Source organism: Ceratotherium simum, chromosome 17 (assembly GCF_057802395.1).
Source record: "Ceratotherium simum simum isolate JZ-2026a chromosome 17, ASM5780239v1, whole genome shotgun sequence".
Classification (NCBI taxonomy): domain Eukaryota; kingdom Metazoa; phylum Chordata; class Mammalia; order Perissodactyla; family Rhinocerotidae; genus Ceratotherium; species Ceratotherium simum.
This window is the reverse complement of record NC_141916.1, coordinates 39,143,776-39,168,276: the sequence shown is the minus strand read 5'-3', so window position 1 is coordinate 39,168,276 and position 24,501 is coordinate 39,143,776. Positions and strand designations below refer to the sequence as shown.

Here is a 24,501-nt window from a genome sequence, read left to right as displayed (position 1 = left end):
AAACTAGAAAAACTCTTTGTTAAGATAAGGATCAAAGGGCCTGCCCAGTGGCATAGCAGTTAAGTTTGCATGCTCTGCTTCAGCGGCCCAGGGTTCGCCGGTTTGGATCCTGGGCATGGACCCATGCACCGCTCATCAAGCCATGCTGAGGCAGCGTCCCACATAGAGCAACAAGAAGGATGTACAACTATGACATACAACTATCTACTGGAGCTTTGGGGAGGAAAAAAAGGAAAAAAGGAGGAAGATTAGCAACAGATGTTGGCTCAGGGCCAATCTTCCTCAAAATTAAAAAAAGATAAGGGTCAAAACAAAGTAATTGTAAATAAGCAAATGGGATGGGTAGAAAAATGTCAAGTTGTGCTCCAAGAGTGAAATTTTATAGTTCCAAATTTTTAAAGAGGAACAGTTGCAAGCAATAATGAAGTCCAAAACATGATTAAAAGTCAAGTGAGGATAGAGGACTTGAGAATGAAAGTACAAGGCCAGGCTGTTAGAAGGGAGATGATCATGTTTAACTGGAGGAGATGGCACAGAAGTCATTAAGAAAGGCAGAAGAATGTTTTGGAGGGTGAACTGTGGAATGGCATGGACTTTAAAGGAGGAGAGGTTGTTCAAATGAAAGGCAGGAAAAGAAAGAATTGAGAACTAAGAGTATGAAGTCCCTTCCTAATTTGGCAGTTATGAAGGATGACTTGTTGGCAGGAGAAAGTTAAGTTACAATTAGTAAAGAAAGGCAGAAAGAGTTTACAGACAAACTAAAGACACATGGCAGTTCATTTACAGATCAAGGGTTCCAAAGATCCGAAAGGAAGGAGTCAGCAGAGTCAGTATTATATTCTCACTTAATCCCTCAATAAGCTTAATTGATAGGTGGTTATTATCTCCATTTCAAGGTATAAATGGAGGCTCAGAGAAGTAGACCAGCTTTCCGAAGGTTTCACAGCAATTAAGTGGCAAAAATGGCATATAAATCTCAGTTTGATGTACTCTAAAACCCACGCTCCTGGACCGGTGGTAAAGTGGACCACTTTTTCTTTTCCCTATATTCGCATAAAGCTTTTCCTTTTTCAGTTGACAATCTGTAAATCTGTACAGCATCTAGAAAATCAAGTTGTTATCATTTACCAGATGCTAGTTGATTCACTGTAGCCCACTACAGCATGACAGCCTAAAGCTTTAGCATGCGACTTTATTTCTTGTCTGATTTCTGCCCACCACGCATCTCGAGTTTCTGGTTCATCTGAAAAATAAATTTTAAATCAGTTCACTACTCAATAGCACATTATCTATATGAGCAAGAAATGTTTAAAATAAACATACTCTGGAAGGCAAAGAAGTACTGTTCTACAACAAACTTGAAAACTTCACATCTTTAAAATGCTACTTCTCAAAAAGCTTATTAACATTTTAATTTAATGCTACTTCTCAAAAAGTTTAACATTTTAAACTTGATTGCTAGAAAATAAATTACCTAGTTCTATTTGCTCTATTACTTTAAGGGACATCAATAGGGATGTATTTTATTAGATACAACTTAAAATGTAGACCCCGAGTTTCCAGATTCTATCTTAAACTGAGAGGATATCCTATGTCTCACTTCACTGAGTGAACACTTTATGAGTCATATTCACAAACTTAATTTAAGTTCTGATTTCATTTCCTGCTATCTCTTTTTTATAACCCACTATATTCTGGGTTCTTTCCAAGGCAAAGATTTGTTGATGTTAAAAAAGAGAAAGCCATCTGTAGCCATCCTTCTAAAAAAAATGTGGGTCCTAAAGCAAAATGACAAGAAATAAAGGGACTAACCAATTCAAATAAAGAAAGTAAATACATTTAAAAGATTAATACAAATATTTTGGTTAATATATATAAGGACAAATTTCAGATAGAACACTATAACTCCATGTATGGCTCCGTAATTAAGAAAATGTCTTAGAATCACAGAATTGTATTTTACTACCATAGAGGAGTCCAGTAGTGCTTGTAATGGAGCATTATAAATGGAGCATCTGTCACACATACTTCCTAATCACTTGCATTTAGCTGCAAACTACTGGTGAACAGCAGCTGCAAATTACAGTAACTTTTTATGTGCAAAGATGTTAAAAACAGAAACAGTCTATAATCAGCATATCTTAATTTGTTTCTTTTTGCGGCCAATTCCATTTGGGAACAATTTGAGATAAAAAAACAAAAAACTTAACTCTAAGTAGGGTGCTAAGCTCTTACTGTAAATTTTCCACATAAAAGGCAATATTAAAACTGAAAATCAAACAATCCAAAAACTTCCTTTTTTGAATTTCAGTATATATCCACTTTCAAAATATGTTTTCCAAAATAAGTAGAATAAGTAGAATTATACTCACTAGTAAAATACTGAAGACAGCAAAATAAAGACAAGTTAAAAGGCTTGTTATAGCTCACATTCCTATGATGTAATTTTGTTTCCTCCACAGGGAGGAGATCAGCAAAAGGGAGAAATGAGGAGGAGATAAAAGCCAGAACTACAAATGACGCCAGCCAGTTCTTGAATTAAGTTTTGGATCCAAGACAGAGCTACCCTAAAGCTTTCTTTCAGAAGAAAAGAAAGAAATGCAGACTCCAGGAAACTGAGGAAAAGATCAAAGTACGAGATAAAAAAGAAGAGAAATAGAAAAGACTACAATATGTTGTTAGCAATCAATATTATGAATTAAGAAATGTGTGAGACAATTAAGTGGCCCTATTTTGCACATACTCTTATGTTAAAGAATTTATTCATATTCCTAACTGAAATGTAGACATTAACAGCACAAATACACTTTCAAATCCATTCTCTCTTTTAAGACATACATGTTTCCAGACCAATTTGGATATCTATTTAATATCATCCTTTCCTAACAGGGAATTTTATACCATAAAACAAACTATTATTTAAGTAGATGCTCAATCTATCAAATTATTTATGATTCTTTGAAAAGAGATATCAAAAATAATTAATAGAAATATATATCAGTTTAGAAAATACTTTCCTGAAAAACTGTATAAAATAAAAAGTCTAACTTTTCTTAAATGCACTAGTAAAACCTGCTATTTACTTTTTAAACCATTCTGGAAGTTTAAAATATTATTTGCTAAAGCAAATAATTGTATACTATGTTTTTATAAAAATAGATTTTCTCACATTAGTTTTACCTACATCTGTGCCACAAGTAATACATGGTAGCTTTTCTGTTTTAAAATGAATTTTACAGGAAGTAATCCATAACATTGTTTTTTAAGTTAATAAAAAATGGAGGAAGCTACTTAAGTTCAAGATATATTTATTTAGAAATGGCCAGCATGTCTAAATGGAAAGGTATGTCATAATAATTACTAGGAGATACATGTAACCACATAGAATACAAAGTTTATTTACATCAAACTTACCTTGGTGTAACACATAAAATAATCAGATAATTAAACCAAACACTATGAAAGAATAAGTGGCTGATTTAAAAAAAAACAAAACAAAAAGCTGAATGCAGCGCAAGTGGAGCATTCATATTCTTCTGACAAGTTCACAAGCAGCCTTTATTTTGACACATGAGCCACACAATTGCACATGGGGATGCCATCGTTGTATTTAATAAAGTATTTACAAGTTTAATAAAGCTAAAGAGTTACATAACATGGCAGCTAAGGAAGCAAATGGCATATATCCACACTCTGAAGAATTTCTTAAATTTGGTTTTTGGCTAAAGCAAAAGCTCAAAGAACAAAGGGTTTTGCAAAGCAGATTCAGCAGACAGGAGCCAGAAACAGTGGATATTTTGGCGCATGCTTGGATCAGGTGACAGTACAGACTGAAAACTATGGCAGCTCACTGAAATGGTTACAGAAAGTAATGGCCCTAGATCCAGGTGAAAGCAAGGCAAGCATACAGTAGGGAGCACTTGATCACAAACTAGTCATTGGATTAACAATCATCATCTACAACTGTAAGCACGAAGCCAAAGGATGAATTTTTTGGCTATTAAATTTAGGGGTTGTTTAGTTAAAATTAAGATTAACAATTTATTTAATATTAAAGAAAAATTAAATTTGTCTTCAAAGCCTATATTATACTTATTCCAGAGATGAGCCAGAGAATATTCAAGTAGTAATTATGATTCAGCTTAACTCATTACAACTGAAAATTCAGAAATATCACAGTATTTAATCCCTATAATGGAATTTTTAAAGCTTAAAAACTGCTAACTACATCTTATGGGAAAGACACTAGTGAATTTGAATTATTTTATTCATCCTACAAAAGTCAAAATTGAGGATCTACCACACTTATATAAAAGGCAAAACAAAAAGTCTAGCTTAAAAATTTATGGCAACTATACATGCCATAAATGAAACTGGGTACCATTTAGTCATTTGAAGGCTATACAGCTGAGATGTGAGGGTGGCAATTAATAAACATTTCAGAGACGTCAAAAAAAAAATATCTTCACTTTAAATACCATGCTCCTCCCAATGATCTATAGAATTATTTATAATTATAAAAAGACATCATTTCAGGAGATATTACAATTTATTATACAAATTATATTTCATATATATTACATAAATTATATATATTATACAATCATATTTCAGACTATTTTATGTTTTTCTTCTATGGGTCAAAACTCTTCAGAGATAATATCACAAATCTTTTTTTTTAATTTATTTTTTCCCCCCAAAGCCCCAGTAGATAGTTGTATGTTATAGTTGCACATCCTTCTAGTGGCTGTATGTGGGATGCGGCCTCAGCATGGCCGGAGAAGCGGTGCGTCGGTGCACACCCGGGATCCGAACCCGGGCCGCCAGCAGCGGAGCGCACACACTTAACCGCTAAGCCACGGAGCCGGCCCCTCACAAATCTTTTAATAAATCCTTTTACCTATAGGCATGAACTGAGCTCTGTATCAGTACGCCACTGATGCCTCTTTTAGGGGTAATATCAGCACACTTGGGTTGACATCACAATTAATTCATTTTACTACTGTTACTTTTCTAGAGCATGGCCATAGCTTGATATCTTGCCATCTTTCTAGCATTTTATTTTGTTTCTGAAGTGCATGTGAAACTGGTAAAGGTTCCTAAAACGACAGTAATAGTTTATATCTCGGAAAGTAAAGAAGTGAACAATTCAACATAATACGCTTTTATAAAACTTAATCCCTTTGAGATTTTAGGCAATCACACACTTGTAACTAAGAAACAGTGACTACCTGAAGTGTTAAATTTAGTTCTATTTTTAAATAGCTCTGGGAGAGAATAACTCTGCCCTTGAGAATCTTTAAATCTGTGAAAGAAAAAAAAGAAATGAACAGTTATCCAATCTAATTTTTAAATGAACAAGAGGAGAGAAAGTTTTAAGTAGGATCAAATAAAGGTTTTTAATACAATAACAGTCTATCTTGTTAATGGACAGCATAAAAAGCTACATTCTCAAATACCAACCCCAAACAACCTATTGAAGAAGATAAATTTCCCCAATGAAATAGAAATCAGAGAGTTCAGGTTCAAGGGAGTATACAACCTCAAACTGGGTGGGGATTCAGTACCAGACTAGGAAGAAGAGTTGCACTACAGAGGAAGTGATATGCAAATTCAGAGCAAACATCAAGACATAGTAATTTGGGATGTTAGCATGGTAGCTGGCATATAATCCATGTTGGACCAAACTGGAGTATTCACTATTTGTAAAAAAGAAAAAAAAAAAAAAAAAAAGTGAGACATGCAATCCACTCCTTATTTGTGAAATTTTACTCTTTAAATATATATATAATATAACTGAAGACCAGTCATATTACAGAGAGAAAATTATATACTACACTTACATGTTACATTATAATAATTTAATGAATATCTAGTTACATTTCATATATATATACAAATGTGAAATTTCACAATTAAGGAGATTACATATCTGACTTTTTTTTAAGATAGTAAAGAATAGATAATAATGAATATCCAGTTACACTATACACAGAGAGAAAATTATGTTATATTTACATGTTATATTTTATATAAAGAAAAGCTCACATATCATACGTGCTACATTTACGCCTTCTTGAATTCTATATAACTACTTCCTGAAAACCTTATTAAAATACTGAAAACCAAAAACTGCTTAAGTACTTTAAGCTTAGTTTTGCACATCTCCTCATGAGTATCTCTCAGATGAAGTAAAAAGAAGAACTGCTGAGATCATCAGTAGAATTCAAGTTCCAAGGAAGCCTATCTCCATTTAACTAATACACACACACACACACACACACACACACACACAGCACAATAGTATAAGCTATAGTCTAGACTGGATATGTAAACAGGTGCCTGCCTGGCTGACCAGTGGCGTTCCCGGTCCCCAACAATGTGCTCAGCACAAGGCAGGCACTCCACGAACATCCACCGATAAAAGGTTTTTACTTAAAACTGAAAAAAAAGAAACTTGGATGTTCAGATTGATATGTATATTCTATAAATATTTCTTTACACATCAGCTAACTCACATTTTGTTAAAATTAAATATTTTATAGTAATAATTATACTTATTTTTATAGGTTTTAACTATTAATTTTTGCCCCCCAAATAAGGTGAATTTTCTAAACGACTGTAATTCTGATGACTAACAAAAAAGAATAACATTTTCTAAATTCAGACCACTAATCTAAAGCTTGGTTTATCATTAGCAAAAGTTTATTATAAGATTGAGAAAATCTTAAGTATAAATATGCCCTAAAATCTACAATCTGTCTAAAACACAAAAAAAAACTTTTTAAAATACTCTCGAAATCAAAAGAAAAGGTACCCAGTTTTAAACAACCTGTTTTACTAACTCAGGACTTAAAACATTCACGCCTAAAAATATTGTCTAAGTTTGGAAGCTACTTCAAACTACTACTTTTCAAACCACATTATATAACTACTGTATAGTTCCCCTTGCCACTTCCTGAAAAAAAAATCTAAGCTGACAACCATCCTATACAAAGAAAGAATAACAAATTTTCCTCAACTACACTGAGACTATTACTAATTAAAAAATTATATGTGTGAGCTATTGAGAAATACTTTTAGTGGTAAACTCAGGGGAAAAAAAAGATCATAGCCATTTGAGAAACAACGAGCTAGGATTATTAAAATTTACTCTTAAAATATTTTTTACAATTCAACTTTCAAATAGACTTGAGTTTCCAAAAGACAGGACTCAATTGCTCACTGGGATTTCAGACTTGTAGATATGTGGAATAATCATGATCTTTTTCTCTCTCTAAGCTGAAAGTTGCCAAGAGCCTGTTTCACTCACCACATTCTAGTAATTACCAAGTCCTGCTGATTTTACATTCTAAATATTTTGTAAATTTATGGTTAAGAGTGTAAGCCCTGAAGCCACAGTAGTAAGATTCAAATTTGGCTCAGTCACTTTCTATTCACCTTGAGAAAACTGCTGTTTCATTTTGCTCACCTACAAAATAGGAACAGTGCCTACCTCTGAGTTGTGTTCTGAGGATTAAATGACCTACTACCATACAGCACTTAGAAAAGCGCCTGGCACATAGAGTGCTCTATAAACTTGAGCTCTCCTATCACCACCAAATCCTAGGTCACTTATATGGCCAGGACTACTGCAGTCTCCTAACTAGTCTCCCTGTCTCTAGTCTTACTGCCTTTGAATCCATTCTCCATCCTATAGTCAATGATCTAACGCAAATGTGACAATGGGCTACCTGTCTTATTCCTATGCACCCTCTGTGCCTGCCAAGTCACACACAATATTTGAAACACTGCATCCATCTTCCTAGCAGCAAGATTCATCTTGTCTTTCATAAAGTCTGTTACAAGGCCTGAAACCTAAGAAGATAAGAAAAGGTAATAATTTTTAAATAAATTCTCAGATATTGAGTTCCCTTCTTCCTGCTCTATAAAAATATTCTCTATCACTGTAGTTAACACATACTAAGACAGCAAAACAGGAGAAAAGGGGACAGGAAAAAAAAGCTAAACTAACCAAGACATTTTGTAGTCAAAGGCAAACAACTTAAGTATGAAGTAACTGGCTAGGATATTGTTTTACAAGTGCTAGAAGTTTCAGAACTACATTCAAAGGATGTATTAATATGGCTCCAAATACACAGCCTGAAATATAAATCCTACACATCCTTCAAAACGTAGCTCAAGAATTACCACCTCTATAAGCATCCCTGCCACATAGAGTTAACCAAGCCTTCCTCTTTAACTCTGTGTCTTGTATCACACCATCCCACACAGCAAACCATTTACGTATTTTTCTATCCTCTCAGAATATGAGCTTTGTGAAAACAGAGGGACTGGCATCTTTGCACACTTATTATCCAGCAAACGGCATGGCACAAAATAAATTCTAATAAATGCATGAAATATCGTATTTCATGAAATATTATTGTGATATAAAATGTTTTTCTACCTTTACACACTTAATGTTTCTGAAATAAGAATGTCTAATAATTAATAAGTATATTTAATATGGTAACGTTTCTTGCTCTTTTCTCTTGGAAGGCTACTATTAAATTGATGATACACCATATAATACATAGTGTCAGAGAATCTAGGAAATACAGTATGGATGAATAATGTCTAGCGTTCATAAACACTAATATCAACAATTATTTTTCTTACTGATGTGGTCAATTATTGATTTTTCTATGATAATACAGGACAGCAATGGCTCAATATTCCCTAATTACAGAGAAGATACATAAATGATTTGAATATATTTACCAAATATATCACATTTTTTTCAGAATTATCAGTTATTTTTCCTAAACTAATATCAAAATCAGCCTGATTTCTGAATATGTACCAACTATTACCAGAAAGATTCTAATACCTCAGTGAAAAGCATACAACTATGAGAATATTAAACTGAAAGTGTCATCTGTTATGTTCTTTTAATATTCTGTAACTTACATCCACCTTTTTTTTCATACATTTACTACCTGACTTTATTTTAAATGATGGCAAGATACACTGCTTCCTCAACCATGTTTCTCTTTGCCAAATTCTGTGATTCTGCTTACATGGACAAAGTCTTGACTATGTCTATAAGATTTAATTTTTGCCTTGTCCACTTTCCAAGACTGTTCTATCATCTAACACACATCTCACTCTAAACATCTTCGCCCTCACAAGGTTTCAACTCCTTCAAGTATTAATGATCAATCTGCCCTCAAGGTCCTTTTCTTATATAATTAGACTTTTCTCTTCCCTCTACACTAATCTGCCTATGTTTTAAAAATATATTCTTATGTTCATTAAATGAATCCAGCAGGGTATTTTCAATTTCTCACTAAAAACAAAGTATAAAGCATTACATTAAAAATGATTAATTTTAATACTAATCAATGTGATACATGCTAGCAAAAACTTGGATAGGAAATAGAGGTGGATTTCCTTAAAGATTTGCCAATTGATGTCAGTCTAAATCTGCAAAGGTTGGGCCTGACGAGAGTGTTTACTAGACTGAATTCAGATAAATCTGCATGATGAACATGAGTTACTTCATAGTCAAATGTGCATTAGTTACATCAGAACTTACATCCTAGACTCCTAAGAACAAAAAAAAGTTTATAATATTGAAAAGATTATGAGATATTATCTAAAATGCTGAGCCTCTTGGTGTTTCTGTTTTTGTTTTGTTGTAAACAGATAAACTTTCTGACACAAAGAACTGAAAAAGTTCTTTAGGCAAAATACCAGCTTCTAATACTAAATCAATATGGTTCTATTATTTAATTCAATTCTAAAATATAAATAATGTAAAAATTTAAACATTTATATTATTAAGAGAATACGCTTTTACCAGAAAAGAAAAATTGGCTTAGACTCTAAACCACATCATCAGCTAAAAAGTTATCTTAGTTTCCTTAAAAGCTACAAACTATATCCATATGAAATTACTAAGAAAGAAAAATTATATTCTCACGTGGAAGGGGAAGGAGGAAAGCTTACGAAAGCTGTTAATCTCCCAAAAATCTGCTTTTACTTACCAAATTTTGGAACACTTCTAGAACTGTAAACAAAAATGCTAACAGTTATACTTCTATAGTATTTACAGAACACTAAATATATTATATTCAAATCTAAATTGAAGTTTAAACGTACTTTAAGATTATCAACTAGTCATTTAATACTTATATTTAACAACTAATATTTCCTTAATCGTAAAGCTAATGCCTATGTCATTTACTTGATATAAAAAAACTGTCCAAAACTATTTAAAATTATCGTTCTGAAAGTTAATAACCTAACAAAAGCCATTTGTAATTTATGGTATTTCTGTGGTTTTGATTAATTCAGTTTAGTTAATACATTTTTATATTTGCATTTCCGTGGAAATTACAAGAATTATAAAATATGTATTGCAGAATGTCTCTGTATAGCTGAATTGACATTAAACCTATTTAATCTAGAAAATTTCTAAAAACTTCACTGAGCTGCCATAATTTCTGTCAGCATATGTAGTACTGAATGACCATTAAAATACCTGAATTGAAACTATTCCAGTCTAGCAGTTTGTAAGATCTTGTGTTACCCATAATTCCGACAAAGGCTGAGTTCAAAACAGCAAATTAGTAGATCAGTTTTAGGTGCAGAAGAGTGGGAAAAAAACAAAAAGCACTACAAACAAGAACACAATTGACAACACCACTGGACAGGAACTGGAAAGACACAGACAGCAGAGTTAATAAGAAGTAGAAATAGAAAGGAAAGGAGGAGCATGCTATCATAATCCAACATTAACTAAAGTCTATTATTTAAGATAAATTACCATGATTTTTAAAACCACCCCATTCTTTCCCTTGTTGTATGATCCTGTTAGCTTAATATTTAACAAAAAAGGAAGTTCTAAAACAAATAACTCCAAAATAATAATCCAGAGTTAGCAGGTGGTAGTGGTTTTAAAATTAGATGTTCTTCCTTCTACATTCAGTGTAAAATGAAAATTTCCCATATTCACTAGTCAAAAAATAGCTGCAGGATTCATTGAAAAGTGCAAATACAGCACTTTTAACATCAGCACACACATCTCAATCCATAAGTTTCTCTTAGCAGAGTTAACTCGGTGTCATAAAATCAATACATCATCATTATGGTAGATGCCAATCTAGAGTTTTGTTTTGTTTTAACGTTCAGCTTCTTTCAACAAATTAAAATTTTTTCATAAATAATTTTAAGGGGCTTGGAGATTAATAAAATGTCCTTAAAAGAAAATGTTCCCTTTTAATGCACAATACATACATAAAACAATCGCAAGAATATGATATTTATATCAAAATAATGTAATATTAGAACCTTTGGAATATATAAATTGATTTCTATTTAACTGAAAATAAAACAAAACTAAAATATCACTTATATACCATTACAAGCATTTGTATGTATATGCCCATAAGCTTTTGGCAAATAGTCCATTAGTAACTGAGAATTTCTACATGTGAATTGAAAAAAATTCTGAAAGGGGAGAAAAGCAAGAGAATGGATGAGCTGGTAATTACAATACACAAAACGTATTCTGTAATAAGGATTCCTATTTTCTTCACTGGGCCCGGATTTTTACATTTCTTACACAGCTAGAATAAACTGGCAATATGATAAACCCCAAAAAGCAGTTTTTCTTTAAAAAGTAATGTGACTTTAAATACAGCTCTCTACCTAAACTTATTTAAGTAACCTTCGCTTGTTCTCCCAGACTCTACAGCTTACTCAGAGTACATGGAAGCAACAATAAAATCGAAATGTTTTCAGTAAACAGAAGACGTCATCAACAACTGAATATATTCTTGAAACCATTTCTGGAGCTATTATACCAGTGGGTGCCATCTATCAAAATATTTGAGCTAACGGTCCATAGAAACACAGGTGTCTTGCCTTGGGTCACACAGTTAATGTCCGATATCTTAACACAGTATTTCCTTGCACTTTCCAAATAATTCAAGTTCCTAAACACAAAGACATGGAACTTGGCACAGCCTTCAAGGTCTCAATACATTAAACTGACATCAATCTAAATTTGTCTTTAACTACTGCAGAATATACAAATACTACATGAAGAAAGGATCTTAAATTGACCAGAAAAATGAAGAACAAGGAAAAAAAATAACAAACCAGAGAAGAAAAAGAGAAGACTGATGCATAAAAGATGTATTTGCTCAGCTTTAGTTAAATAATCCTAGCTAGTATTGCTTTTCTGAAATCTCATTCAGGGTCTAAAAAATTCCATTCCATTTTTCTGTAATTATTAACTCAAATGACATCAAACCACAGGGCATAGATTAAATTTAAAAAAAAATTTTTTTAAATGGTAATGTTCTGTATCCTCAAAATCACTATCTGCAATGTTTTGCATACAATAATTTCAAAGCATTTTACTCTTTTTATAGCTGTCAATCCAAGCTTCAGGAAGAGGTTATTGGAAATGACAATTTAAAATTTTCAAAACTACATATGCGTGTGTGTGTATATATATGTATATATGCCAAATAGGAATACTAATATAACTTCAGGTTCAAGGTATGTCATGAACATAATAAGAGACTCAAGCAAGTTACTGGGCATGTAGTCAGTGAGAGATGCAAGAGTACATTCCATACGGAAAGTTCTTACTACACTTAGCACACTATTTTAGATTTAGAAAAGTCACCAAAGCATTTCTAATCCTGAAATTACTAGGACTTTGATGCCTTTCCTGTTTTACAATCATGGCCCCATGCTTTAAAGAAGTAAGCTACTATTCTTACTTGTTCACATATATAGAACACATAGCTACATAAAGGAAACCGAGGAACCAGAGACAGTAGTTACTTTTCTTTTTAAATTCTTTGATATTCTACACAATGTTTACAACTACGTTTTAAAAGAATACTTCTTTTAGGAATAAGGAAATTATGTAAATAATCTATAAACAGTTATTGCTAATGAAACGAATTAACTTATCTTAAATTAATGGCCACAATGGTCAAATTATAAAATTTGTTATCTTCCTGGGTCAAAGACAACAGCCGACATAAAAGTTACTTAAGGATCCCTTCAAGTAATACCTTGGCCAAAAATGAATCAAGATTTGTTTGTTTTATATAAAAAAGTGACTAAAATCTACTTCTACTCAGTTTATTTTTAATTAAGAATACTGCAAATATTTTAAAGCAACATGTGCCAGTTTATACTTTCTTTTTCATTTCCCTTTTCAGACAGATTTGGCTTAAAAAAACATTATGAAAATCAATTTTAATGATCGCAATTCAAGTAAATGAAACATGGAAAACAAACTTTTAAAGAACATACCAGGATTGTGGATACGATCCAAAAGCTTCACAGAGCGCGCACTAACAACACCCCCAACGTGCACAAGAAATCCAGGGGGAAACGCCGTCAAGGTAAAAAATGGAAATTCCTAGTAGAAAAAATGGGGGAAAAATACAACTGACCATGTGTAAAGTACAAAAAATACGGTTATAAAAAAGCTTGTCATAAGGAAATGAATTCTACCCCTTAACAATAGGCTACCAATTATACATTAGACACGCTCTGTAAGCAAAAGTTTCCTTGGGTGTTTAGAATTCTGAATCCATTTTGCCATATATATCATGTTATACAGAATCCAAACGCTCTTTTTATCAATTCTCAATGAGGAAAATGTTCTCCGAGTTCCAATTTGAGATATCTGAACACGCTCCTCTTTCCTCTCTCAAACTCCTACTCTGATGCAACTTCACAATGAGATGAGGGATCCCCCTGCCCCTCTACCCCATATCTACTTCTTAGTGGGGCAGACTCCCCCTCACATACACACGCAATTCCAGGCTACTGGTAAAGAATCTGAAGGCCTGGGGCAAGAGAGCTAAAAGAATGTGGGACTGTGGGGGTGAGGGGAAGAGGATGAGCACTGTGGGCTAAGAGATACATAGAAAGGTAAAGCTAAGGGCAAATACCAAATTGAGGTGGGTCAGAGAATCGCTGTGTGGATTATTTACTCTATCAACACCAGGGCAGCAGGAGAAAATGTAAGTACATAAATGTATATTAAGGAAAGGGGAGAGGTAATACAATTCCACAAGTTCTTCCAAGCTCATTCTCCCTCTCTTTCTCAAGGACATCAATCTCCCCAATTTAAAGATAAAGAGAAGCATGCAAGAGAGAAATGGTAGAAAAAGGAAATTCATTGAAATAGCACTGAGGAAGAAAGGGGAGCTCCTGTGGCTGCCCAAATACAGAGGCCTCTCACATTTTAATTGGATGCGAGTAATGGAAACTTAGTATCTGACTTGTCTGGCTGCAAGATTAATGTAGTCCACTTAACCAGAAGTCACTTACCAGTAGCCTCAGCTATTCAGAACATAACTGAGAACTGGAAAATAAGCAAAACAGGGCTCTCAGCAGTCAAAAGAACTGATACAGTTCCAAGTACTAAAGTTTATGTACTTCATTCATAAAAGATCCCCACAGATCATATTCATACTATTATAACAGTAATTATAAATACATAATTTTAGGATCTTATTCTAAAATCTATCAATAGGTATCTTTTTTTCTGGACCACAGCAGATTAAATGCAGCAAATAAAAGCTGGGAGATAAAGAGATACAGAATAGTACTAGAAGCAGGCACATTAAAAGCAGCAAGATTACTGACTAGCTGCTTAAAGCACGGAGAATACAGACTCACCAAAGCATAATTCACAAAGCATAGCAACTTGGAGTCATTTAGCACAAAGGCAAACAGTTCTGCACACCTCAGTAACCCATGAAGATACACTACAAGATATATATATGTGTGTGTATAAGTATACACACACATATATATATTTAGAAATAAATTCAGGTAGAATTTAAAAGTAATCTTTAAATTAACAAAGGCAAGAAACATCTAGGCTATGTAAAAAAAGAGTAAAAAATCAGTCTATGAAAGTGGATAGACAGAGCCAGCCCTGATGGCCTAGCGGTTCAAGTTCAGCGCTCGCCACTTCAGCGGCCTGGGTTCAGCTCCCGGTGGTGGAACCACACCAGTTGTCTGTCAGTAGCTGTGCTGTGGTGGCAGCCCACAGAGAAGGACTTACAACTAGAATATACAACTATGCACTGGATCTTTGGGGAGGGGAAAAAAATAAAAGGAGGAAGACTGGCAACAGATGTTAGCTCAGGGCGAATCCTCCCCAGCAAAAAAAAAAAGAAATGTGAAGAGGTTTGGCCCAGCTGATAGGCAGAGGGAAAGGAAGAGAAGGGAAAAGTATGGGAGGAGAATTTCACTTAGATGTATTATAAAATGTTTAGTCAAAATGCCTCCTTATTTCCATCTAAACTTTTTATTTTATTTTATTTTTTTATTTTTTTATTTTTTATAATTTTATTTATTTATTTATTTTTCCCCCAAAGCCCCAGTAGATAGCTGTATGTCATAGCTGCACATCCTTCTAGTTGCTGCATGTGGGACGTGGCCTCAGCATGGCTGGACAAGTGGTGTGTCGGTGCGCGCCCGGGATCCGAACCCGGGCCGCCAGCAGCGGAGCGCGCACACTTAACCGCTAAGCCACAGGGCCGGCCCTAAACTTTTTAAATATAAGTTTTAAATGAGAAATGTACAAGTAAGCTTATGTTATTAGAAACTTAAGTATTAATAAAGTTAGATCTTTAAGATTTATTTTCAATTTTAAGAACACTGAAGTTTTTAAATTTCCTCAAAATACTGAAGCATAGTATAAAAAAGCACTTTACATTTAATCTTTATAGTTAAACATTTTAAATATTCTGGACAAAAGACACTGAAAATAAATTTTTTTTTTTTTTTTGGTGAGGAAGATTAGCCCTGTGCTAACATCTGTTGTCAATCCTCCTCTTTTTGCTGAGGAAGACTGGCCCTGGGCTAACATCTGCACCCATCTTCCTCTACTTTATATGTGGGACGCCGCCACAGCACGGCTTGGTAAGCGGTGCATAGGTCCATGCCTGGGATCCGAACCTGTGAACCCCAGGCCGCCTAAGTGGAGGGTGTGAATTTAACCACTGCACCACCAGGCCAGCCCCTGAAAATAAAATTTTTGTAAGCTAAATGGAAGCAGTACTTCCTTCTAAAACTGAAAAATAAACTAGGTAAATTTACATATTGGAAAACATCTGCATAGAAGATTTTAGGTAAGTATGAAAAAAAGAATCTAAATGATTTCTCTACTTTGGGTTCCTTGACGCTTCTCTCCAATTTTCAGAAAATGAGATAAAGGGATGAGAGGGGAAGCATTACAGTAGAGGTGGTCATAGCAGAAAAAGAGGCAGCAGCCCACTCTGCCAACTTCGACAATGTCCTACACGTCCCCAGTTCATCTAACAGCACACCCACGCACTTTAACACACAAAATTTAACCAAGAGAAACAAAAATGGCATTGTTATTTAACCAAAACTACATCTTCAGACAACTCTCTCAGATGAGCTACTGCCAATACCTACAGCCCACTGTTAAACATCTATCATCTCATCGAGACCTGCAACTCTTATGGAGTACTTACAATGTGCCAGGCCCTGTGCAAAGTACCTTAAAACTATCCTTCATAATCTTTCCCATATCCTGAGAGGGAGGCACTATTATCTCCATGTTTTAGGCGAAAAAATGAAGTCAAGAGGGCCTAGACTCTTTCTGAGCAACAAACCTTATTATCTGGTGAAAACACTGAGTTAAGGAGTTGATTTTAATCTCTAGTCTATTATCATCCCTGATGAATTTATAGGTTCTCTTCCATTGAAAAGGACAGCTTCCTTAAGATCAGCCCAAGCACACACTACTTTCAATGACTAAATGGGAATTTCAGGGACTGTAGAAGACATTTTCTCTGGAAAGTCCTTCTATTTAAAGTATCTTGCCCTATGGTACCTAGATAAGACTTCACAAGTTGATGCTTTGACATAAGCCAAGTGCATGCACCATAAATCTATTTAATAGCATGTGCTCAAAGACAGGCTAATTGAAAAATCTGAGAACACAAAAGGAGTTATTTTTTTTTTTAATTAAATAGGATTTTTCTTAAAAGACAGTTAATTTTTTAATCAAATATTCTTTTTATTATCCCAAGAGACCAGAGTAAATTTTCTAGATAAAAAACTCCATGCCAGATTCCTACTAAGATTTATTGCATAATTTTACCCCACTTCTAAAAAAGATAATAATTTATCAAAGAGTTTGCTTTCTATCAATGTTTCCCAAAGTGTGTTCCTTACTAACAGGCATTTTAAATCTAAGATTACATGGTAAAATATATTTGGAAAACACTAGATTAAACTATGTCAATTAGGTTTCTTTATTGAAGAAAAATATACATTCCAGAACGTAAAAAGTAACTTTATTTTTCTTACAGGTCAAAGAGTCATGTTGAAAACTAAATCTATTTGCTTTACATCAAATAGCTCATAGGCAGAACCTAAATCTAAATAAAACTTTTATCTCTATTTCTGATCTCCCAATAATCTGACACCTATTACCAAGATCGTCAATTTATTTTTTAATGCTTTTGTGAAAAGAAAAAAAATAACACTTTTATTTTTGAGAACTGCTACTTGAATAATCCATTTAAATAAAAGATGTTAGACAAGTAAAGTTTCTCTTTTCCTCAAGAAAAAAAAAGCTATACAATTTATTAAGGGTGCCAAGGGGTAGAAATGAATATTTTAAAAATGAATTTAAAAAATGATATAAGTAGATCATGTATTCAACTGGATCTAGTGTTCAATTTGGCAGAGTTAAGGCATATCTGAATATATATGAGGAAAATTGTTCATACTTGTGTACAAAATTTTCCCAAAACAAAGCCATACTAACGGCAGCCATAGGTGAATGGGAAAGCCAAAGATGATAATGCATTTTTGATTTGTTATGTACACAGGGTAGAGAGGTGGTCCCAGAAACTCAAGCAACTGCAGCTGCAACGTTAGGTAACATAAATATATTGCGAACTGAGGTTTCACAAAGTTGTAAATGACAACTAGAGTTTTCCACACCTTTGCTGTCAATTCCATGAAGTTTGTCTAGTAAGGTATGCCCAGTGTGTTAACGTGTCCAAAATTTTAAGAATGTTTAAAAGCATATTTGAAAACGTAAATTTTATCCAAACTAAACCCAAAATAATTTTCACTGATGAGTATTTTTTCCTATTAAAGTTAGATGCTTTTAAAAGTTCTTAGTTTTACTAAGAAGTCATAGGCACAACATACAGGCAAAATCTCATTATACCAAATGTCAAGGCAACCCAAATTTTTCTGTTCATGTGAATTCTAGAATGGTAATTAGATTACAGGAAATATTCCTAGCGAAAGGGACTCTGCAGAAAACGTAAAACTGGGAGTGGGAGGAGATAAGAGCATCCTGGCCTAAAAAATAATAACTGGATAACACACACACTTTCACTCTGACCCTCTTCTCCACGTTTTCAGTCTTTCCCTGTATTCGATTTCAGTGGAGCATTTGAACGTTTAGGTGGGCTTTTTGTTGGCAGTAGTTGGTAGGCCGGCAAATGTGAGAGCAGCTGAAAGGCAATTACTGCTTGATAGGGTATAAAGCAAAGAACTGGGTCCAGCTAAAGTCTCATCACTCTGCTTAGCTCAGCTCTGCTCTCTCCAGCCTTGTCTGGAAGGCAAAGAGTGCATACACAGATACTTTCAGCACAAGGAAAGAAAGTCTAAAAAAAAATTGTATTGTTTGTAAGGATAGGATCTGAAAAACACTATTCTCAAAAGCCAACCTCTATTAAAGAAATGCTTTTGTTTTATAAAACGCATCCTTTTATAGGTATTTGCTATGTTTCATCTTTTTTTCTAAATCCTACTGTAAAACGGAGCACATAAAATAAAATTCTGTAAATGCTTATAACTTCCAAATCAGACATAATGAAAGCTATGGAACTGTGTCTTAAAATAACTGACATGACAAATAAAATCATGCACTGTATTAGGTAAGTAGAAGAAAAAAACATGAGCCTCCTAGGGCTATTAAATTAAAGAAAACTTTGCGTTACGAAAAGAAAAAAAGCTGGCAACATTTGTTAAAAGCTTAAATAAAACTTAAATGATCAAGATTAAAACTAGAAAAGCTACCAATACAAGAATAGGCTCTCACACGTGTTCAGAAACATACCCGCCTTCTACAGAACCTATGAGGTGATCCTCCCTTAGCAATGAAGTTTATACAAAAAAAAAGAGAAAAATCATCCAAAAACTTTAACTATGCATTTCCCATTTAACATAGTTAACTAAACATTAAACTTATAATATTTACAAGAGATGTATTCACATACTGAAAAACTACATTAGTCATGTTAATCTGTAGAAATATGGAATCTGTGAACTTCTTACCCCTAAGAGATTGGCCACTGATAAAAATAATCTCAGCAAATAAATATATTAATATACTAAGGAATTATTTTTAATATATTACAAATAAAATATTTTTTTTCCGGAAAAAGTCTATTTCCTCTTATATAAATTTAATGTAAAATTAGAAATGATTTTATTATTCAATGAATATTTCCAAATAGACTATTTCTAATAAAAGATTGGAGGACAAAACGAAAATAATTATACTTATTCCAAATTAAAGGTAATTATTCATAATAAATTATTCATAAATAAATTACATGGAAGCATGATAATAAAATCATATTAACAGTAGAAGAAAAAAGAACGTTGAGTGACTCTTACCCTCTGTTCCAATGCCGACTGCGTCTGTTGTCTTAAAAGAGCTTTAAACGGCCCCCCTTCTTTTCCAGCACTCCCACTTCCCATTCCTACAGAACATCAGTACATAAATAACAACCAAAACCAACTACAGAAACAGAAAGTTTAATTGCATTCATCGTCATAAATATCATGAGTCAAAATCTGTTAAAATGATGCAAATATTTAAAGTATTTGGGATGGCAGCTAAACACATATTTTACTCTATTTCATTCACAAAGTCTTCTTTAGAAGCAAGATGTCAAAGTCTTATTGATCACAGCTAGTTTTAGACTTAATTTATTCTAAAAATTATTTTAAAAATTAAGGTGATTAATTTTTGTATAATATTTAATTTTTGAAAGTTGAGTCTTCTAGTAAAAAATAATCAAGATAACACCTATTACTTACTACGCTAACAATTTAGGAATAAGAGAAACATTAAATGTTCTTTCAAAAGTAAATATAGAGAGGAAAAGCACTAATTGTGCTTACTTAAAATATTCCAAAATTCTCTAAACAGCACAAACTTTAGGCAATTTTGAAATATAGCCAAAGTTATTTTCTGATAACTTCCCATTCCTAAACACAACATTCATGAAAAACAGTATTAATATTCATAGTTTTCAACACTCATTTGCAAAAATCAACATAAAATTCTTTTAAAAAAGTAAAAATCACAGACATATAATAGACACATCACAAATGTACATAGTTATGGATGAAAGAACATATTTCCCAAGCTCTTAGATGTATTTTTTTAAAGGCTTGATTTTAAATTTCTTTCCCTACCTTATTTTATTCTTTTGATAATACCAACAGACCAACTACGGTCAAAGAATTATAGAAAGCAGGGGACAGGTGAGAAGCCAGTGCTCTACACACTAGAGTTAATAGTTCAATCCCACCCTTTCCAGAAAAACTGAAGATACATACAGTGAGATTTACTACAGTGACATAAAAAAGGAACTAATTTACTTTTACATTTTTAGCTGTTCTTGGATAAGGAAACAAAGGTTAGCATGTGTATAGTCCCATTCTGTTCTTTAAAAATAAAAAAGAAATTTATTTTTCTTGTAGTAACCTAAACACGATTTTTAGAGACTATACAATACTAAACAGAAATGAAACTAAGATCTTCATATGAAGCATACTGAAAGCCATAAAATAAAAATGTAACTTTGTATAGATAAATGAAATATCAGAAAATACAGCAGAATAATTTGTAAATTAATGCAATGGACGAAAAAAATGAATAATGAAAGAATATCACCAAAACGAGACTTAAACTGATTCAAACAGAATAATTTACTAATGTAACCATATGGTTTAGCAACATGATGGTACAGGTCGAACGTGAATGGAGCTGGTGTGAAGGGAGAGACCATAAAGTATCTAAAACAGAAACTCGAGTAACGAGAACCTAATAATTATTGGAAATATGCAGATCTATGTCCTTAGACCCATAATTTTTTTAATATATAAAATAATTTTAGTGGAATATTCATAATTATCCATCAAGTAATCCTCAATCATGTCTTCATGACAATTCTAATTATTTAACTCTGTCTGCCAATAAGAAAAGTAAGAAGTACATCCTGTGTAAAATATCCAATACTTCTTTATGGTATGAAATAATTTATTTCTTTTAAGATGACTTAAAATAAAGGGATTAAAAAGCTGACGTAATGTGATCCTACCAGAAGCAGCCAGGAACAGCTCTTCACTGAAAGAAACACTTTTCCTCAGAACTGGGCTGACAAGGCTAGAATGATGAGGGGGAAGGCTAGATTCCGAGAGGAGGAGACAGGACTTTTTAAGATGAAGGGAACCACAAGAGAGAGAGGGGGAGCTGGGACACAGGTAAGTCCTAGGCCCCTGTGGGTAAGGTGCTGTGGAGGAAAGTAGCAGAGAAAAGATGCAGATTCAGAAGATGACCAGAAAATGCAGGATAAGGAAAGCAATGATGAAGCAAAACATAATAGTAAAAATGAATTTTAAAATGCATACACAAATTACACTAAGCATATGAAGTCATTAGCAAGACCATCTATCCAACATGGTATAAATAAAAGGCATAGTCTAAAACTTAACAAAACCTTTACAAATTTTGCATTCATTAAAATTTTTTAAATCACTAACATAGGATCTTATGCTATTCTAATCATCTTTAGCTGATTTCTTAAAAACACTTAAATTACCTGGCTTTTTTTGCTTAAGAATTTGTAAGGTTAAAACATACCACATGCTACACATTTTTAAGGCCAGAAACTTGTTGCCTCAAATATAAACACTTATTTAAAGTGGTAAAGTACCATTCTTCAAATGCTACTAACTAAAACATATCACTTACGAGTATTTTAATTGAACACTCATTAAAAAAAAAAAGTACCACATTAAGCAGTTGCCATTATTAATTTTAAATAAATAAAATACCAACTTCTTTCTGTCCAGTTTCAAGATGTATGTTAATACTTTTCTCTTGCCTCTAAAATTTTAAATACTCAAATCTGATCATAGTACTGATTGCATTTACAAAGATTTGAGTACCTAAGGGCCAAATACCCTCCGGATCACAAAAACTATACATGGTTAAAAGCCTGACTTTTTTAAAAAAGTAAAAATTAGCTTGAGTCAGGTGTCAAATCAATATCCTAAGACTAGCATTCTAAAATTCTACTAGTTGAGTACTTAGGAAAAAATATGAAAATAAAACCTTATAAAGTGTCAAAAAGTAAAATCTACAGAAATAAACCAATACGAAATATTTAAAAAACAAGACCTAGCTGAAAAACAAGTGATAGCTTTAACTACAAATAGAAAAAACAATTTTCTCAGTCTAAGCTTTATTAACTTTATTCTATTTTTGGTTCCCCAGTTTACATATAATAAATCAATCATAATCAGCTTATCTAGTCTCACTATTTCTCAAGAGACTGATTTTGTATACAGGTAAATTAGAAGGCAGAGAATCACGAAATATATGCTGAATTACAGTTTTAGAAATTTTAGAACAACCATTATTTTGCCATTTTAAATCTCCACGAGAAATAGGAATGCTGCTCAGGAATATTCAAAGATATATAGGGACTCATGATAAGGCCAAAGGACTAAAAACTGCTAATATCCTATAAATATGCTATTGAGATAGTGAATAATTACAGGCAAAACAAAATAATTTATTTAGAGGCAGCTTATAAATACAGAAATACACGAGAATAATGTCTCTATTGTAAATGAATTTTTAAAAACTAAAAATTTGGAGCTACAAAATAAAATGCAAAAAGTTTTCACTGATAATACAATTGACTGCCTACTAGAAAGTTAAGGGAAGAAAAGTCTGGTTCAGTTAATTTATTCTTGACAATCCTCTTTAGGTTTGGTGTTTTTGGTGAATCAAAGAAAAAGAAAGACCAAGGAAATACTTTCAAAACTTTATCTGTGCTATGGCAAAGAAAAATAAAGATAAGAATATTGAAAAGTGCCCTGGAATACAGAAATAAACAGCCAGTGGACAAAGTCTCAAAAATATTTTTAGGAAAACTTACTCTTCAAATACTATCCTAAGTCTTTCATATTTTGATTGTCATGAATTTCAAAGCCAGAATCTCATTCTTTATTTTAAAAAAAACAAAAAACACTTCACTATAATTTCAATGGTTCAGTTTTCACGACATGAATATGGTTAAGATGCCACATTCCAAAGCATCCACTGCTAGCAAATATCACACTATTTTTAAATGCTATTCATAATCATGTATATGTGAAAATAAAGCTTTTCTCTTCAAAGAATTAGGTATTCATAATTATCTTCTTCATGTTTTGTGACATGTATAAAAATATATATTAAATCTACAGGCTTTTTTTAATGTCCTTTCTTTACTTTGGAAGTAGCACTGGTTCTAGAATTAGATTTCTTTTTATTGTTTTCATAAAATCTAGGGTTATTTTATAAATTTCTTGTCTAACACAAAAATAAGGTTATTAAAGATGATAAATTAAAAATAACACAAACAAGAACTATGCAAACTGTTTTCATCAATCTGGTGAGGAAAATGCCAGACAAAATTATTTACAAAAATTGCAAACTATTAACTTTTAAACACTTTATTTATTTTCTCTTAAGAATAAGAATTTAATGATTTAAATAAGTTAATTGTTTTAAGGAGTAACAAACTAATTTGATTTTATCAGTTTTTTAATCATAAAAAACATTCATAAAAACTCAGAGATTATGAAAATACAAATTGGAGAGAGAAAAATTATAAATTTAATACATTGAGAAATATGCAAGAATAAGTAAAAATGCTATTTTCTAACCTAGAGAGTAAGACTAGCAAAACCAAACATTTTAAATAACAAGAAGCTAATAAATAAATACATGTACTTCAATATAACCATTTCAGTAGTTCTTAAGACTTTTTTCATTATAAAATCTTAGAATTAAATTCAGAAATTGACAGAAACAATTCAAAAATGCTTATACTGCATGAGGAATTGGATTGCAAGCTACTAGGGTTACTTTCTATTCAAATGCTTTAAGATATTATTCTTCTTAATTTGAGCATGAAATGAAAAATGTCTACATGCAAAAATAAATCCTTGACTTCACATCTACACTATGATTAAATCAACAAAACGTAGATCTGAGCGAGAAAATTCCTAACCTGTACAAAATTTTCATATTTTAATTGTAGTAACTGAAAATGATCAGTATTTACATTATCTTTTAACTTAAATGCCAAAAACAGGAGGAAAGGCTTGGATGGA

The 24,501-nt window shown here is 32.6% G+C and overlaps 1 protein-coding gene across 8 annotated transcripts in view; it reads right to left on the bottom strand.

Annotated features, from left to right (window-relative positions):
- Positions 1 to 24,501, bottom strand: part of C2CD5 (C2 calcium dependent domain containing 5) — a 91,716-nt gene that overhangs the window by 38,170 nt on the left and 29,045 nt on the right. For 7 of the 8 annotated variants that reach the window (XM_004435449.3, XM_087442680.1, XM_087442681.1 and 4 more), the window contains 3 exons: positions 19,717 to 19,802; positions 13,327 to 13,435; positions 1,129 to 1,243 (listed from right to left, as the gene is read on the bottom strand). In XM_004435449.3, the coding sequence (XP_004435506.1) occupies positions 1,129 to 1,243; positions 13,327 to 13,435; positions 19,717 to 19,802 (310 nt within the window). Of the gene's footprint in view, positions 1 to 1,128; positions 1,244 to 13,326; positions 13,436 to 19,716; positions 19,803 to 21,431; positions 21,624 to 24,501 lie in introns of all 8 variants that reach the window. The other variant, XM_087442683.1, reaches the window with a different exon arrangement.